We start from the raw sequence: 18,755 nt of genomic DNA on the forward strand, positions 1-18,755 counted from the left end.
TCCATTCACTGTTTTATTCCCAGGGACAAAAACTATGCTAACAGTACAGAGAGTGAATATATATTAAGTAATGAGTGGGAAGAAAGAATGGACTAAATAAAAGAATGAATAAATATGTCTATGAAAGCCAATTGCTTCCCTTGCACATCCTTCAGCACTTATGTTTCATTGTTCCTCTCAATATTCACCCCATTGACTGTGCTGTTCTTTGTACTATCAATCATATTTAGTCTCCAAATCCACTTAAAGCTCCATCTCTTTCCTGAAGTCTTCCTTCAACACAACTCCCTATAGAGCATACCTCTACCATTTATTCATCAGCATGCAGAGATTACCTGGTCCTTTGCAATGTTAATGTTAGTAACATAAAAGTCACAGATAAATATAAGACAAGACCCCAGAAACTCCCCATCTAGTTCAAGAGAAACATACAATAGGAAAATAATGAAGGCTAAAATAATGTATCCTTTATATAAAATAATGTATAATCAAGAGCCAAAATAAACCTGACCAGTGGTGGTACAGTAGAGAGAGCATCAGCCAGGATGCTGAGGTCCCTGGTTTGAAGCTCTGAGGTCGCTGGCTTGAACACAGGGTTGCTGGCTTACAAGCAGGATCATCAACATGATCCCAAAGTCATAGACATGAAGCTCAAGGTCACTGGTTTGAACAAGGGCTTACTGGCTTGGCTTGTACTCCACACCCATCAAGGTACATATGAGAATTAATCAATGAACAACTAAAGTGAAGTAATTACAGAGTTGATGCTTCTCATCTTTCTCCTCCCTCTCTCTCTCCTTTCCTGTTCTTCTCTCTCCCTCTAAAAAAATCAATTTAAAAAGAAAAGACATCTTTCTTCATAAAAGAAAAAGAACCAAAATGAGTAACAAAAACACTACAGGAAATTAAAACTAGGTATCCCTCTAACCCTGTCTTCCATTGCTACCCTACCCCATTCAGTTCCAGTGACAGGAAACAATAGCATCACTCCTTCATATCTAGACACTTGGTCTATCTGATGCTCTCCTTAAGGTCTTAATAACTTTCTTTTTATTTTTTAAAATATATCTCAAGTGCCACCTCTTCCCCTAGCCTTCTCTACCTTTCTGCTCCCAACAAAAGTAAACACACTCTCCTTCATGCCTCTGTATACTCCTAGTATTGCACTTATGAAGAATACAATTACTTGTTGGCCCTGGCCAGCGAGCTCAGTGGTAGAGTGTTGGTCGAGCATGTGGAAGTCCTGGATTCAATTCCTGGCCAGGGCACACAGGAGAAGCACCCATCTACTTCTCCACCCTTCCCCCTCTACTATCTCTCTATCTCTCTCTTCCCCTCCTACAGCCAAAGCTCCATTGGAGCAAAATGGCACGAGGGCTGAGGATGGCTCCATGGCCTCCGCCTCAGGCACTATAATGGCTCTGGTAGCAATTGAGCAACGTCCCAGATAGGCAGAGCATCGCCCCCTGGTGGGCGTGCCGGGTGGATCCCAGTCAGGCGCATGTGGGAGTCTGTCTCTGCTTCCCCGCTTCTCACATCAGAAAAAATACAAAAAAAAAAAAAATATATATATATATATATAATTACTTGTTAACCATTGCATTTTCCCTCATATTTATTGAATTTTAAAACATATGTATCCTTCATTACAGTACTTCTAGAAATAATACTTACAGAAATACTCCCACATGTGTGAAAAGATATATAAGAATATTGTGCCATTTTTACTATTATAAAATAAAATGAAAATGGATTAAATATTCATCAAAAAATGTAATATAATGTAACCATTAAATAAATGAAATAAATCTAAATGTTCAGGTAAATAAAGTTTTCGTTTTTAGTAAACAAAATAACTTGCAGAGCAATATGCATAATTGGCATCATTTTTTTTTTACATAGTTATATTTTGATGTTTGATGTACACATGCATACATACATGATAAAGCAGCTACATCTGGAAAGTCATTTGGGAAGGAGATAGGGTAAAGAAGGACTTTAATTTTTTTAATTATCTGTACTTTTTTAAAATTACACAAGGCATGTCTTCCTGAAATAACCTCTATTCAAATGGTAGACATTGAGTAATACGATGTCTGCAGCTAATAACTCACCTAATGAAGTGTTAGGAAATGAAAGAAACCAAATGATTTCACAGCTGAGTCCTGATTGGTCTCTCAGTTTCCAGCCTCCTGGAGTTCAGTTTAAATTCCTTCTACAAACTCACAACTCATCAAAAGGTAAAATTGTTCACCACAAGAACTGGAGAAATCAACTGGACTTTGAAGATTGTTTCTCCTGTACATTTTGCCTCGTGGAGAGAAAGGTAACATTAATTGACCATGTTTCAAATAGAACATTCCTTTTTTATTTTAAGTATCATCTTTTCTCAAAAGGAAAAAAAAATGTGTGAAAGGCTAACACTATATTGTTGCTACAGGTAGTAATTTGAAACATGAAGACTACGATTCTACTGTTTTGTCTTCTGGGATCAACTCAGTCATTACCAGTAAGTGCAATATGTTTTTATTTTATGTACCAACCAGTCTTAACAGCATCTTAATTGCATACCTATCTCTCTTCCTGCCCTCTATTGAAAGTGCTCTGTTCTATGACCAATTCCCTTAGTTTCCTATTTTTATTTTCCAAGGTGAAAGATGATAAACTAATAAAGTGTTAGCGCATATTTCAAAGTACTTACATTTCTAAAATGCGTCCACTCTATTGTGGTAGAATGTTTATTATTTTGGCAGAACAATAGGATAGAAATTAGGAGAGAAAAGAATGCCTTATTGTATCCACTCAAAATAAATGATTATTTTATTTTCCAAAAAGATTTTAAGATTCTTTTTGCAATTATTTTCTCATGATTAAAAAGGTAAACTACATTTTCTGAGTTTTCTAATTGGAAACATAAAACATCTAGATTAAACTGTAAAAAGACTACCAAATCGTACAATTGCAAGGGAATATTACAAATAGTTTGTAACTTTTGACTAAGATATTTTATCATAAAATGTGTTTACACATAAAAAAATTTGGGGGGAAAAAATGAGCACTTGCATTTAAACACACACTCCAATAGTCCTTCAATATTTTATAGACATACAGATGGGTGATTTGGGCCTCTAAGTGGACTTCCATTTGACTATTTGAGATGCTTCAGTGTGATCATTAAGAAAGTAATTAGAATATATTTGCAATGAAATAACAGAACACAAAAGAACCATTTTAGGTAAGCCTCAAGCCTACTTGACACTTCCACAGTCATCCATACTATCACCAAATATTTATTGGAAACTCTACAAATTAGATACTGTGCTAGTTGGTGTTCACTAGCCTTGTAGATACTAATAAATAATTTTTCAAAAGAAAAATTAAATAATAAGTTATAACTATGATTAGTCCTATGAAGATGAAGAGGATGATCTTGTTGGAAGAGAATGAAATAGACATGAATCAACAACCTCCTTCTTATTTCATTCCGAATGATACATATGTCCTTCTGGAAAAAAAGTTATCTACAAAAATTCAATTCTTAAACAGGGTAAATTAGGAAGTTAATTTTTTGTAAAGCATGGATTTTTTCACTTCACCAAATAAATTTATCAACAGGGTCTCCCTAGTGTATTTAAATTACCATAGGATTTGTAGAAACTCAAGAGAAAGAACATTTTCCAGGAGCACCACTATCATTCAAGGTAGACTGAGGGGTAGTATGCAGGTCACTGCATAAACTCACATAGGCAACAACGTGAAGCAGCTGGACGGTTAGTGCAGGGGATGTGAGAGGTGGCAGACACTACGGTAGCTATTGGGTGGTAGTAACCAACACATGCCTGATATGTTTTTATTATTTTTAAGTGAATTTATTGAATTATCAGAAAGGCATAAAAATCAGTCAATTTGTAAAAGTAGACACTAAAGCAGCCTAACCCTTATTTTCAGTAGATCAAGTTTGGGAATAGAGTGCCCACTGGTGGTGGGACAAGTTGCATATTCAAGAGAGTGGGCCTCAATAAGAAAGTAAACTCAAGCAAAGACTTGAAGCCGGTGAGGGAGTGAACCAGTGTCTGGGGAAAGAGCGTTCAGACAGAGGGGACAGGTGGAGGTGAGGCTCCGAGGCAGGGGTGTGCCTTTCCTTTTGCAGAGATGGCCCATAGCTGATGGCAGTAGACAAGCAAGCGAGAAACGGAAATGAAACGAAACCAGAGTCAGAGAGGCACCGGGCCCAGGGCATGAGAGCCTTGTAGGCCCCTGGAGGTCTCTGGCTCTTACTCTGAGTGAGAATGGAAGTCAGTGCAGGGCTGGAGCAGAGGAATGAAGGGACCAGACCATTGTTTTCAAAGGACCCCTCTGGCTACCACACTTACAATAGACTGTAAGGAATGAAAAGAAATTTGCAGAATTTAAACTTACATACCTTAAAGATTATAGGGACTGCTAAGAATAGACAATGCCTATCTTACCTCTTACAACTGAGAGAAAAAGTCCAAAGTGATACCTAGCATTAGCGGCAGCTCCAGGGTACCGCCAAGTGACCCAAGGGCACATGCTGAAAAGCCACCACAGGGTTCTCCCAGATGCAGGCAGATACAAAGGCTAACAGGGGTCCAGCCAGCCAGGGAGCATCCACCTGAATACAGGAGGAGTAATGAGTGAAGCCAAGGGGTGGATTCACTTCTCCAAGGACCAAGAGCACTTGTGGGATCTTTGTACTGGCTCTGCCACTCATCATGTCACCTAGGGCTTTGCCTGTCTGGGCCTCATTCTCCTCATCTTTAAATAAAACTATACAAATATATCATACAGATAGCAAGCACATTTTACCCCTTAATTTCAGCAATTCTTAACTCTCTGGCCAGGAAAGCGTCTTTCACCTCCATTACAGAGCATGACTTGTCAGACACCAGGCAAAAGCAGAAAGATTCATGAAAATGCACTAAGAATTATGGCCCCGTCCCTTCAAGCACGGGGGAAAAGCAAGTGTGTACAGAGTTAAGGGGCAGACTATGTGTGTCATGCCCTGAAAAAAGAAGAAGGCAGTTACAGGGAAGAAGTGGGAGGTAGGAACCACCAGACACCCACATGCCCTGCCCCACGTGTCTTCCTCCCCACTTCACACCTCCTGGGCTGGCATTTTTCCATGCTGCAATTCCTCTTCCATCATGCACAAAATGTCCCAGGAAATTACACCTGCTCCAAAACACACAGAGGCTAAAGACACATTTTTGCATTTGAGACAACTTGTTACATCCAGGAAGTAAATAAATACAATACAAAACCTCAAACACAGTCCTGCCTCATCAAATATTTATCACAGATGCAGCTCCACCCTGCTTTGGGACTTCCTCCAACACAGCTGGTTCCGGATCAGACAACCCTACTGAACCAACAGCAGCCAAATCAGGTAAGAGTCCTCCAGGAGGGAACATCTGCAGACCAGCGAAGGAAACTTGGTGAGGCTAGTGGGTTTAAAATCAAGATTTACACAGTTTCATGACTAAACAAGAAAGAAAGGCTTTCATTTTGGGAAAAAGGTAAAACAAGAAACAATATATTTTTTCTGAAAATTTTGAGTCAAGAAAGTAAGCATCCTCATTCTTTATTCTTTTTGTTTGAATAATAATTTGTTTTAGCAATCAAATATAGTCAACTTAGATAAGCAATAACTGCACCTGTTATTGCTTATCTAAGTTGACTATATTTGGTAAGGTAAGGTCATCTAGGCGTTCATGAAACTGTGACATGTCACATGTGGTCTTTGCCAGAGTTAGCAGGGATTGAGGGATAGTCTATAAAAACAACTGCAGATTTCCTCAAATTCTGTTGTTTTTGATGAGCTCATTGTCACTGTGCAGTCTGTTTCTTCAAAGCATATTGAAGTACTTTTGAAACCTGCTTTGTCTCTTAGCTGCTACCCTTCTTCCCACTCCAAGTCTTCCTCTGGTCTAAAGGCCCCACTTACCTCCATCTAGATCTTGTGAAACGTAAAGTCTAAAGTTTGTTTTTAATCTAGGACATTATGGAACACTGACGTCATAAACCTCTTTCTCCCCTTAGAGAACCTGAAGCTTATATACAATTTGGGAATACTCTTAAAAGAAAAGAATAAAAAAAATTAAATATGTAAAATTAAGTATTAAAGTGAATGATTCATAATGAAATGAGAAATAAGAACACACATTTTTTAAGCTGATAAATACTATAAACTGAACAGCCCACTAAGGTGCCTCCTAGGGCCATGGAAGGGGACAACACTGGTGAGAGGCCCAGAAGCACCACCGGCATTTACCTTCACGGCAAATCCACCTCTGATAGGAATGCAAGTTAAGGATGTCCACCACTGACGGGTTCTGAAAACAGACAACCTCTCATCTCATATATCAATTTCAATGCCCTGCAGGTCTTCCCTTCTTTAAGTCTGATACCATTGACACATGTGCTCACACTGGGGTCAGATCTGCAACTGGTAAGTACCTTTTTATATCAGTTTAATATCCACTGTTAAGTAAATATAATAGCTACTGTTGAGTGCGTGTATATACATGTGTGTGTGCACAAATGTACACATATACACTTGTTCATTGTAGACCAGTTGAAAGAGAAAAGACAAGTCAGAGAGCCGAATGCTATTCAATATATTGTAAAAATTTTCCTTAGCAAGAGTCTCTAAAGTAATTATAATTTTCAAGCCTTTACTTCTTCAGTTCTTCTCATCTCTTCTCCAAGTTCCTCTCTCCATTTCTTCACCAGTCCTTCCTCTCTGCCCCCCACAACACCCCTACATCCACTCAAACACTATAACCATTATCTTCCCTCCAACAACATGAGCAAACCAGAAGGGATAAAAAGATTTTCTTTTTTTATATAGACTATCTGTACAGTTATTTAAACAATATATATTGTTTAAGTTCCTCTCTTGATTAAAAAAGATTTTCATCCAGTGATCAGATTTATATATAATAATAGATCATATGAAGACTAGATATTTTATTTTGACCCTCACACTTTTAATGGGAATACCTGTGAAAATCATTCTTCCTAAGAAAACCATCAGAAAAATTCCAGGAATCCTTGCTGTTATTGCCAAAAAGGAAAAGCCAGAATGAAATCACCTAAGTAGTTGTCAAAGAGAATAGTTAAAGCCAAAGAAAAACTTCATATGGAAAAAGTTGGACAACATATGGTTGTACTAACAAGTCTTTGAACTTCATCTCTGTATCTAATTCTAAATGCAATACCGTATTCTATACATGTGCATAGCAATTTTTCTATTTAACATTTACATTTGGTAAATACACATTAGTTTTTGAATGTTCAAACTGAAACAACACAATGAAAATCTTATTCTTTGCCTTACAGCTAAACCCTGCTGCAAAGATGGCACCTGCTGCCCACACCCTCCCACTGACCTTGGGGGGATTAAACGTACAACAGCAGCTGCAACCACAAGTAAGTTCAACGATGGGACTTTGGTTTACCACTGGGGAGCATTTTCTCTGAGGAGAAAGCCTTAAGGGAAAGAAAGAATTCTTTCAAGTTGCTTAGACATTTTACCCGGATAATTTGCAGAGGGATGGTCTACAGAACATAGAACATTCTTTGGCAATTTAGTTCTTGCTGAAAGTCAGGAAAGCATACCCGGAAAACTGAGCATGCTGCCCCGTAACCTCTCTAGAATACATGTGTAATGGGTAATGGAAAACTGGGAAGAGTTGGGGAAGATGGAAAAGTCAAAAGTATAAGGGGGGAAATTGAGAGGTAGCGCAATTTTTCTCTACCATGTGCTTTCTACTAAAGTCTTCCTGCATGGGCAGAATTATCCCAAATTATAATTAAGAGTTGAATAAAATTTAAATTCTGCAAATCTAATCTTCCACTTTTTGTATTCCTTCATTAGGCCCCCTTGAAAGTTCCAAGTAATTTCTAGTTCTTTCGTACTGCCCACCATCATTTGCTTTCAGGAAAAACTCTAGAAGACCCTCTCACACAAAAATATAAAGGACATGTTTAAGGAATCAAACATTTAGGGAACTGTTTGAATTTTAACTATAGACAAACCCTAAATTTTTGTCTTTTTAAAACTTTTTTTATTTGTCTATTTTTTTTAATTTTCTTAATAAGAAGGGGTGAGGCAGAGAGACAGACTCCCACATGCACCCCAACTGGGATCCACTGAGCAAACCCCCTACCAGGGGATGCTCAGCTCATCTGGTGTGACAGCTCCGTTGCTCAGCAACCAAGCTATTTTAGCACCTGAGGTGAGACCATGGACCCATCCTCAACACCCCAAGCCAATTTGCTTCAACCTAACCATGGCTGCAAGAGGGGAAGAAAAGGAAAGAAGAAAGGAAGGAAGAGGGAGAAGGGTGAAAAAGATGGTCACTTCTTCTGTGTGCCCTGACCAGGAATCAAATTTGGAACATCCACAGGTTGAGCCAATACTCTACCACTGAACAAACCAGCCAGGGCCCTGAAACTTCTTTAAATATATTGTTAGTCTCTGGAGAAAAACATAATGATCCCTTTTTGACTAAACTAAGTCATTATGGATAATTTATTCTCCCTATCAGATTATCTAAACCTCACACAATGGTCTAATTTGTTTTGTAGAAGTTCTATTGTTTATTATATACATCATGCACGGTAATTATAGAGAACTTAGAAAATACAGATGAGAAAAAAAAATTCATTTTAAGCTCCAGTCCCTCTGACTCTATCTTTCCAGAATCTTCTGCCAGAAACTTGGGCACCTGTCCAAAGCTTCCATTTATCAAAGCAAAGACAATGTGGTTGAGTGAACTCTGGAATCACACGCTGGTCAAATCCCAGCTCTCCACTTGTTACCTGTGCGATGTTGGCCAAGTTACTTACCCACTGTGGCTCACTTTCCTCATAATTTAAAATAGGAGTAAAAAAGATAGCCTACCTCTAAAACTTTTATAAAGGTTAAATGAATAAACACACATAAAACACTTAGAACAGTTTTTACCACACAATAAATACCCAATAAGTTTTAGCTATTATTTCAAATAAGTTCATGACCAAAAAACTAATAATTATTTTTCTTGGCCTTGGCTGGTTTGCTCAGTGGTAGAGCATTGGCCCGGCGTATGGATGTCCCAGGTTCGATTCCTGGTCAGGGCACACAGGAAAACATTTGTCTGCTTCTCCACCCCTCCCCCTCTTGCTTCTCTCTCCCTTTCTCTCTTCCCATCTTGTATCCCTGGATTGATTGGAGCGAGTTGGCCCTAAGTGCTGAGGATGGCTCCATAGCCTCCACCTCAGGCACTAAGAAGAGCTCAGTTGCTGAGCAACAGAGCAACATCCCAGAAGGGCAGAGCATCGCCTCCTACTAGGCTTGCAGGTTGATCCTGGTCAGGGCACATGCAAGATTCTATCTCTCTGCCTCCCCTCCTCTCACTGAATAAAAAAAAAATTATTTAACTTCTCCTTATTTTAACATTTGTGAATTATTAAATTATGTCATTGCAGTTTTACTTAGACATCTGTGATTTACTATTTGTATCTTTTATTTTTTCCAGCTCATCTTTAAGAAAGAAATTTCAATTTTGCTTTCTCCCAAATCTCAAGTGTCGTTTCCCCCCAACCCACTTTCCCATTGCAACGCTCAGATTAGTTGTTGTTTGTTTGTTTATTTTGATCAGTGGTCAAAGATCCAATTGAGAATAAAGCTTTTCCTTAAATGCATAAACTTTTTATCTCTTGTCACTATAGCTATTACTATATCAACTGTCTTAGATAATAATAAAGCTCAGAGTCTATTTCATAAGACTTTCAAATCTTTTGAGGTGGTTACTATTAAAAGTGCCATTGTGATGACTTTCCTGACGCTATGAATTTTTATTGAAATGAAAATAAATCCTAAACTCTAAATCTCTTTGACAAATTCTAGGTTAGTTCTTAAAGTACTAGAGCACACCAATGCCTCACCCAAATCTTTTTTACTATAAATTCACTAACATTTATGTAGTTGTCAGTGCCATTAAAGTATTTCTCACTTAGTTTTAACAACTCTGTTAGTGCCACGGATTATGGGACAATGTTATCCATAACTTCCTTCCAGGGTTCTATTTTAACAGCAAAATTCCCAGGAAATCATTATGAAATTAATTATATATGTTTCAAGAAACCATTGTATTTTAAAATATCCACCGTGTTTTCATGTGAAATGCCATACAAAGTAAACACATGCATATTTATCATATTTTATATCATTATTTCTTGGAATAATTTTCAGTTTAAATATAGGTTAAGACCAAAATTATTTTTTAATTATCCAATTTACTAACTTCTACCTCCTAAATATGCTGCCTTGTACTGGTTTCTAGATCTCTCCAGATCTAATAATTTTTTTTAAAATTGGATGGATTCTGGTCCCCATCCAGCTCTATGAGTCTATATCTGTGATTACAGATGACACATTTAGTAACAGATAGTTGTTTAACAAATACTGCTATTCAAGAAAGTTGATATTCATATCATCTGTCAGAATTTATCTTTGAGTATATTTTTTACTAAATATTTACTTTTTTTTCAGATGTTACCTCTTATTGTAGCACAACTTGGAGCCCAGGTAAGGTCATTTTGTATGATTTTTGTTTTAAATCATCTTAGTGTGAAATATTTAATCTTGCTTCAATACACCAGATAATTGCCCAGCTTCCTGTTTACTTTGCATTGTCTGAACAATAATAGCAAGGATAACACTTAGTAAATGCTTATATGTACCAGACACTGTTATAAATACTTTATTATTTATTATGTGCTAGCTCATTTCATCTTCAAAACAACCTTTTATAGACTATTTTTACTGCCAATTTAAAGATGAGTAACTGAAGCAATCAGGCAATCCTTTAAATGTTTAAAAATCCTTTAAACTTATAATGGGATTAATGTAATGAGTAATAATTTAGGGGGGTTATTTTTTAATTTCCAATTTACTTATTAACTACAAATATTTTCCCTAAAAATGATACAAACTCTTCCTCTTCTCTCTCCTTATTTCTTTTATGAAAAGTAATTTTTGAGATCACTGATAAAAATACCAAGGGTCAAGATCAAATGTGAGCATCAGTTGGCAGCTTTTATTTCTAAACACAGAATCAACTATAATATTCATATCAACTCTTAATTCCACATCTGGGTACACATCCTAAGAAAATAATCTGAAATACAGTGAAGATTTATTTACAAATCTATTAATCAAAATAATATTTATAGTACAGAAGAGTATTAGGTGCAAGTTAAATTTTAAAGACAGGACTATAATAAGTAAACTGTGCAACATAAAAGCAAATACTTTGTGAACATTTAAATATGTCAGTAATAATGATTGCTGAATAATATTAAAAGAAAGGTAAAATACAAATTATATAAGTGATATCTGTTATTCAAAAAATACATGTGTGGCCTCACCTGTGGTGGCACAGTGGATAAAGCGTCGACCTGGAAATGCTGAGGTCACTGGTTTAAAACCCTGGGCTTGCCTGGTCAAGGCACATATGGGAGTTGATGCTTCCAGCTCCTCCCCACCTTCTCTCTCTGTCTCTCTCTCCTCTCTCTCTCCCTCTCTGTTTCTCTCCCTTTCTCTCTCTCCTCTCTAAAATGAATAAATAAATAAATAATTTAAAAAAAAATACATGTGTGAAAAGAAAAACAGAGGGGAAAATGCATTACTCTACATAATAGGATTACAGTATAATTTTTTCTTACTGCTTTCTCCATTTTCCTAGTTTCCTTAAATGTGTTTTTATTACTTAATGATAGAAAATATATCATTTTAAAATACAAAGACCACACATCACTCAAATAATGTTAGTAATGCAATATCTTGTATTGACAAGAGTTTGGTAATGCAAGTCACAAGGCAATTTAAAATTTTATTGAAAATTTAAAAATCTTTTTATAATTCTCAAAACTATTTTAAGTCTTGAAACTATGTTATACATATCTTGCCGTGAATATATTAAAATTTGTCTAATAATTTTTTATTATTTTCCTTTTAGGGTACTATCCTAAGCTCAGAGGAATTGGTAAAAAAAATTATTTTTAATTACTAATATTTAAAATTCTTTTCAGTGCTACCACAATGCTGTTTTAGGTCCTCATATCCATAGTCTCTTTTGACCAAAAATCCTAAACTTGGTGTCTACTGCAATAAAGTGAACATTTGGATAGGTCTTTGCATTAGGTTATCCTGTCCAGCTGGGGCTTTATCACCATTCTCCAGCAACCTTTTCATTAATTTGATCTAGCTTTTGTTTTCCATGTATTGATGTTAGATTCAGTTTCTATCCAAAAAGCCAATGCGTCTTTTTAACTTTACATTGGTCAAAATCTATGGCTATAAATTATTGAAATGCATGCAGATGTACAACTATATATATATATTAATATTTGTTACAGGAAAGATTAGTTTCCTTGACTTAAATTTTCATTACTTTGGGAAAATATATTATTTTATATATGAATGGACTCCTCCCTATACACATCAACTACTAAAGGGCTTAACCTAAATAATACTTATATCACCATTACTAGGCTCTTCAATGCATTTCCCCATAAGTCATTTTTAGACAAAAAATGACTTGAATTATGTGGTATCTAAACGTGACACAGTAATTAAAAGTTGAGGCAATCTCTGGAAAGACAGTTTTTAACATTTTTTTTTCTATTACGTAAAAGGTAGAGCTTTGCTAGATTGTCCATAAGTAAAATAATGGGTTGTTTTGCCAACACTGGTACACAAATACCTACATCTACCAGTTTTTGAGCTAATTCTATAGAATAGGCACCTTAGTAGACCTTTTACATACGTTGCTTTTAATCCTCACCAAATTACAAAGTAGAAATTTTTTACCCAAATTTATATATAAAGAAACTGAGGCTCAAAGAACTTAAGCAAATTAAGTTTCAAAGTCCAAAACAGACTGAAAGCCATTTTTTTTATCTACTATGCCAATGATCTCCAAACTTTTTTTTAAATAAACCCATAATAACAGCTACATTTTTAAAAATTAATTTTAGAGAAAGAAAGAGAGAGAAAGGGAGACAGAAACAGAACCATTAACCTGTTCCTGTATATACCCTGACTGGGGGCTGAATTGTCAACCTTGGCGTATCAGGATGATGCTCTAAACACCTGAGCTATTTGGTCAGGACACAGCTATATTTTTTAGGCAGCTAACACATACACAAACACACACACATGTTTCATGAAACTATGTTTACTCTTACTACATGGAATGTACTAGATAATTTATCTTATTTTTTAATGATGGGCACAATCCACCATCTTTATTTGAAGCCTATGGATGTCCTGATTCCCCGTTTGAAAGCTTCTGTAGCCTACTCCTGTGTCTCATCCGGTATAAATTTAATTCTTTTTTTTTTTTTTTTTTGTATTTTTCTGAAGCCGGAAACGGGGAGAGACAGTCAGATAGACTCCCGCATGCGCCCGACCGGGATCCACCCGGCACGCCCACCAGGGGGCGACGCTCTGCCCACCAGGGGGCGATGCTCTGCCCCTCCCGGGCGTCGCTCTGTTGCGACCAGAGCCACTCCAGCGCCTGGGGCAGAGGCCAAGGAGCCATCCCCAGCGCCCGGGCCATCCTTGCTCCAATGGAGCCTCGCTGCAGGAGGGAAGAGAGAGACAGAGAGGAAGGAGAGGGGGAGGGGTGGAGAAGCAAATGGGCGCTTCTCCTGTGTGCCCTGGCCGGGAATTGAACCCGGGACTCCTGCACACCAGGCCGATGCTCTACCACTGAGCCAACTGGCCAGGGCCTAAATTTAATTCTTGCTTCAATACCTCATACACCTAAAACAATGTCTGCCAAACTTCAGTCCAAGACCACCAAATCAGGAGAACATGGAATACTGGTTAAAATGCAGATTTCTGGGTCCTGCCCTCAACCTCCTCAGAATTGAAGGAAGCCAAACCAGCCGATATCAAACTATTTCTTCTTAGCGGGAATTTCTCACAGTAATTTGTTTCTCAGCATGGAAAAAAACAAGAATGGCAGCAACATCATTCATTACCAGTGTGCAAATCATCAATAGTCCAAGAAAGTGGACTTCCATTAGGCAACCACAAGTAATACACAAGTGGCTGAATTGCTAAGAGAAATATTTCTGACTGAACATTCTAATGCCTTTGAAAGATTCACCAAAGGAAACATGAAAGGATGCAAACCATCAGATAGGGACTGATTAATCTACTTGAGTTCATTTTGGCCAATAATTTTTAGTCTCCTAAATTACTTTTTTTTTTAAGTATGGGCAAAAAGAAAGACTATGGGCCTGTCCTGTGGTGGCACAGTGGACAGAGCGTCAACCTGGAACGCCGAGGTCGCCAGTTGGAAACCCTAGGCTTGCCTGTTCAAGGCACTTATGGGAGTTGATGCTTCCTGCTCCTCCCCCCTTCTCTCTTCCTTCTCTCTCTCTCCTCTCTAAAATGAATAAATAAAAAATACAGTTTTTAAAAAAAGACTATGGTTGAGGCCAATAACAGAGATACAGTTTGTCGTAACTGTATAGATTTTCTGCCTGAGTTTCCTCCCAGATGCACCTGGTACTAGAACCCTGGCAATTGAAACCAGCATTGGGCTTGGCGCAGGGAGGGAGGCATTTCCTCTGGGGAATGCCCCATCTTTATGCTTTTCTCTGGCTCTACCTTCTCCATCCTGCCATTCTTACCCAACTTTGCTGCCCTTGAAAAAGAAAAGCTGGTTGACTGGCCTTTTAAATGTATTTCTTTAACTCTGTTTTCTGCCTCCTTCCCTCATTCTAGCCAGTGGGCTCGCAAATCTTCACAGGCCTCCTCTTCCAGCCTTTGTTTTCCGGGGCCCTCCTGCCCACCAGCCAGGCTAATCCAGACGCCCAGAACAGAATCCTTCCTGCAGGACAAGCAGGAGTAAATCCGGCCATCCGCGGGACCTCAGAAAGTCCCTTCCTGACTCCCAGTGACACAGACGACGACTTTGAAGTGACCACCCCTGCAGGTATCCAAAGGGGCATCCATATGCCTGAAGAAACCACCACTGGGTCCCCACCTGGTAAGTTCTCCCAGCCAGGAAAATGCCCCTGGGTCACGGACGTCATCCACAGAGTAGAGGAGAGGAGTTCTTTGTCTTGGCTTGACAAATACAGTTAAGCCTTTACTCACAGTGGACTGCGGAAATGTGAGGGACTATTTTTTTCTGGGTCACCATCCTTATCCGCTAGACTCAGAAAGAAGACATTTAATTGGTGGCATAACATACTTTCCACCTTAGGTCAGAGCTGGAAATATTTGGACGCAGACTTCACTTTCCTTTGCGCAACTCAAACACACTGGCCCACAGGAGACGCAGTTAGTTAATCAATCACTACACGCTTTTCCGCTCACCGAGCTTGGACGAGCCTCAGAACCTCCCTCATTTCATGTTACCAGCTTCGCCAGTAACACACTGGAGTGAGCACGCAGATGAACCCACGAGCTGTCCTCAGGCGGCACTTAAAAATGTCGCCAAAATAAGCTCTTCTAGCATTAACAAGCAAAGATAATAGTTTAACAAGTGTGGATGTCTAGAACCAAGTGTCCTTGGAGATAACAAAAGAAAGATTTGATATTGAGACCTTTCTCCTAGAAAAGAAATTTTGATGTCAGGTTAAAATGGTTACATTCAATATATTTTTACCTCATTTAAAATGTGTTTTCTTTTCTTCCAGGAATTCAGTAAGCTGTTGCAAATGTTTTCAACTAAACCACCCTAATGTGGTAATACATATAAGTCTTTTTCATTTATCAAATTATGGAGATAAATTGAGACACACTGGAGCATATCAGAAGAAATTAAGTCTTAGTTAACCAAAAACTTTCTTGAAATTTCAGAAAACATGTTCTTCCTAGAAAATACTGACTTCTAAATAAGAACAATTAAATGGATGATTTGTCTTTGAAAAGTAACAATATGCCATCTTGGATATGGAAAATACATATGTATATTAAAACATATTTTGAAAACTGAGTTTTTCTTCTTTGGGGATGGAAGAAAGTTAGACCCTGTCAGGAACTGCATCACCCCAGGACCCTAGGCTGATGCTCAGGTCTAGAACCGCCTTGGCATGTAGACAGTACCACAGTCACGGGAGTGGCACCCAGCAATGGAAGGAAACTTTCTGGTTTCCTCACAATCACCTTGAGACTTACTCTCTCTCAAAAGAACAATGTCATATTGTTTATCTTCAAGCTACTTATATACAGAGCTAGTGGCTATGATGCTTCATGTTTAATTTGTGTATGTCTGAGAATGAGAAATGACAGTGATAAAAATTATCATTAAAAGTGATACTCTTGCTTCTTACACCTAAAAAGTAGAATTTAATCTGGGTTAAACTTGTAACTTAGACCATTACAGTTCACTCAAAGTGGGAGAAGGTGAAAAAAATTAATACAAACTACATATGGCCCCCATAAATGAAAGATGCAGATAAGTTTAATAACATGTCTCAGTATATTTGAGTCAACCTCAGTATGGAACACATCCAAATATACACTTATGGAATATATATATACTAAGTTTTTAGAAGGTTAAAGATTTATTGATCACAGTGTTTCAGATTTGCAGAATCCAAATGATATTTATGAATTGTCAAGACTTTCACAGCCAAATGAGAATAAATTAAGATTCAATTTTCCAAAAATCTTGCATCATTAGTGTCACATGATACTAATTAAAAGTGCTATCAGAAGACTTCCTACATAACCCTCTATCAAAAAACTATATACCAGTATATTCTTCTGAGCCTCACTTTTCTTATCTGTAAAATGGGGAGCAAAGAAAAACAAACCTGTCACAGATATCCCACAAGGTTAATATGATGATCAAACTAGATAGTACATGAAAGTGTTTTGCAAACTCCAAACAACTATAAAATTTTTTTTGGTTTACAATACCCTTCAAACCAGCTGAAATGATCTCTCCTCCCAGCCCTATGCTTTCTCCTTGTACTTCTGTACTTCTTCACTGTCCTTTGGTTATTACTGTGCTGTGCGATTACCATCTAGACCAGATGTCTTTCTGGTATGTGCTACTCAGGGAACCTGAAGACTTCTATAAACTACAGGCGCAGACGATTTTAAGGATGCAGTTTTTATTATTAACTCCCACATATGGACCTTCTTAAGACAGATCTACCTGAGAACATGCTCTTTTCTCCCTCTCCTTTAATACTCACTCTTATCCCACATTACAAAGAATGATTTATGTCTCATCCATCTATGACTGATCTCACAATCTAAAACTTCTCTGTCATAGAAAACCTCCAGGACACAAAATAAAGGAATTTCAAATATTGGTGCTGTTGTTAAGAATGTCTTTTGCAACTCAGGCAGTTTCTTGTTCTTCACTTTCAACAAAATTGAATGAGAACCTATGGAAATTACAGATGGTTGATCACTGAAAACAAATTTGATGGTATAAATAAAAACTAAGAAATTAAAAATGTTTAGTTATTTATTTTAAAATGTCAACAATACATAAATTACATGTTAATACAAAAACATATATTTTAAATTAAATGTAAATTTTTAAAATGTTGGTGAGGATGCTTAAATTTAATTAACAAAAAGTAACTCAATATTGTTGCAGAGACAATGACTACTCAAAGACCACATGGCGTGCACCAAGGGACCTGGGGGAGCCCTCCTCATAATCTCTTGTACAGGTTTCATGAGACGGCCCCGACCCTCAGTCCTTACAGGTATTTATTGATACACACAAAATAGAAGCAGGGACAAGAATGAGGTGAGGAAGTCAGGAAAGGGAATGTTTTTAGAGCAGATTAAAGGGCAAGCAGAAGTAGCTCAAATGTCCCCACCTATTAATTAGTCAGAATTGCTAATTCTGTCCCTACTGTGCTGTGTTCAGCTCGGTACTGTGTTCAGTACATTCGTCAGTAAAACCACTGAGGCCTTTGCCTCAGGGCACAGTACTCTGTCCCTGTTCTAAATTCCTCTTTAGAGCCTCTACAAATATGGTTTATAGGACTAAATAAATATAAAATGCAAGTGATGAAATTTTTATAATATAACATAGGTAAAAATCTAGGTGACTTTGGGTTTGGTGGTAACTTTTTTAATATAACACAAAAAGGCTCTCCATGAAAGAAAGAAATTGGTAAGATGTAGTTCCATTAAAATTTAAAATTTCTGGCCCTGGCCGATTGGCTCAGTGGTAGGGCGTCGGCCTGGCGTGTGGGGGACCGGGGTTCGATTCCCGGCCAGGGCACATAGGAGAAGTGTCCATTTGCTTCTCCACTCCCCCCCCCCCTCCTTCCTCTCTGTCTCTCTCTTCCCCTCCCGCAGCCGAGGCTCCATTGGAGCAAAGATGGCCCGGGCGCTGGGGATGGCTCCTTGGCCTCTGCCCCAGGCGCTAGAGTGGCTTTGGTCTCTGCAGAGCAATGCCCCGGAGGGGCAGAGCGTCGCCCCCTGGTGGGCGTGCCGGGTGGATCGCGGTCGGGCGCATGCGGGAGTCTGTCTGTCTCCCGTTTCCAGCTTCAGAAAAAAAAAAAAAAATTTTAAATTTCTGCTTTGCAAAAGGGTGTTAAAAGAATAAAAAGACAAGCCATAGAATGGGAGGAAATTTTATCAAAACATAAATCTGATAAAGGAGTAGTATTAAAAATATACAAAGAGCCCTAGCCAGATAGCTCAGTTGGTTAGTGTTGTCCCAATATACAAGAGTTGC

General features: G+C 38.0%; 1 protein-coding gene across 1 annotated transcript; it reads left to right on the plus strand.

Annotated features, from left to right (window-relative positions):
- The first annotated feature begins 2,455 nt into the window (after window positions 1-2,455).
- On the plus strand, window positions 2,456-15,853 carry AMTN (amelotin). The gene is made up of 8 exons (XM_066386200.1): window positions 2,456-2,509; window positions 5,330-5,410; window positions 6,407-6,472; window positions 7,366-7,455; window positions 10,565-10,600; window positions 12,033-12,059; window positions 14,816-15,080; window positions 15,736-15,853. The coding sequence occupies exons 1-8, from the start codon at window positions 2,456-2,458 to the stop codon at window positions 15,744-15,746; spliced, it is 630 nt and encodes a 209-aa protein (XP_066242297.1). The 3' UTR covers window positions 15,747-15,853.
- Window positions 15,854-18,755: the final 2,902 nt, after the last annotated feature.

This window comes from Saccopteryx leptura, chromosome 5 (assembly GCF_036850995.1).
Source record: "Saccopteryx leptura isolate mSacLep1 chromosome 5, mSacLep1_pri_phased_curated, whole genome shotgun sequence".
NCBI classification, from domain to species: domain Eukaryota; kingdom Metazoa; phylum Chordata; class Mammalia; order Chiroptera; family Emballonuridae; genus Saccopteryx; species Saccopteryx leptura.

Coding starts and splice junctions, on each gene's coding strand:
- AMTN (XM_066386200.1), top strand. CDS start 2,456: ATGAAGACTACGATTCTACTGTTTTGTCTTCTGGGATCAACTCAGTCA. Junction 2,510..5,329: donor GATCAACTCAGTCATTACCA/GTAAGTGCAATA, acceptor TCACAGATGCAG/CTCCACCCTGCTTTGGGACT. Junction 6,473..7,365: donor TGGGGTCAGATCTGCAACTG/GTAAGTACCTTT, acceptor TTTGCCTTACAG/CTAAACCCTGCTGCAAAGAT.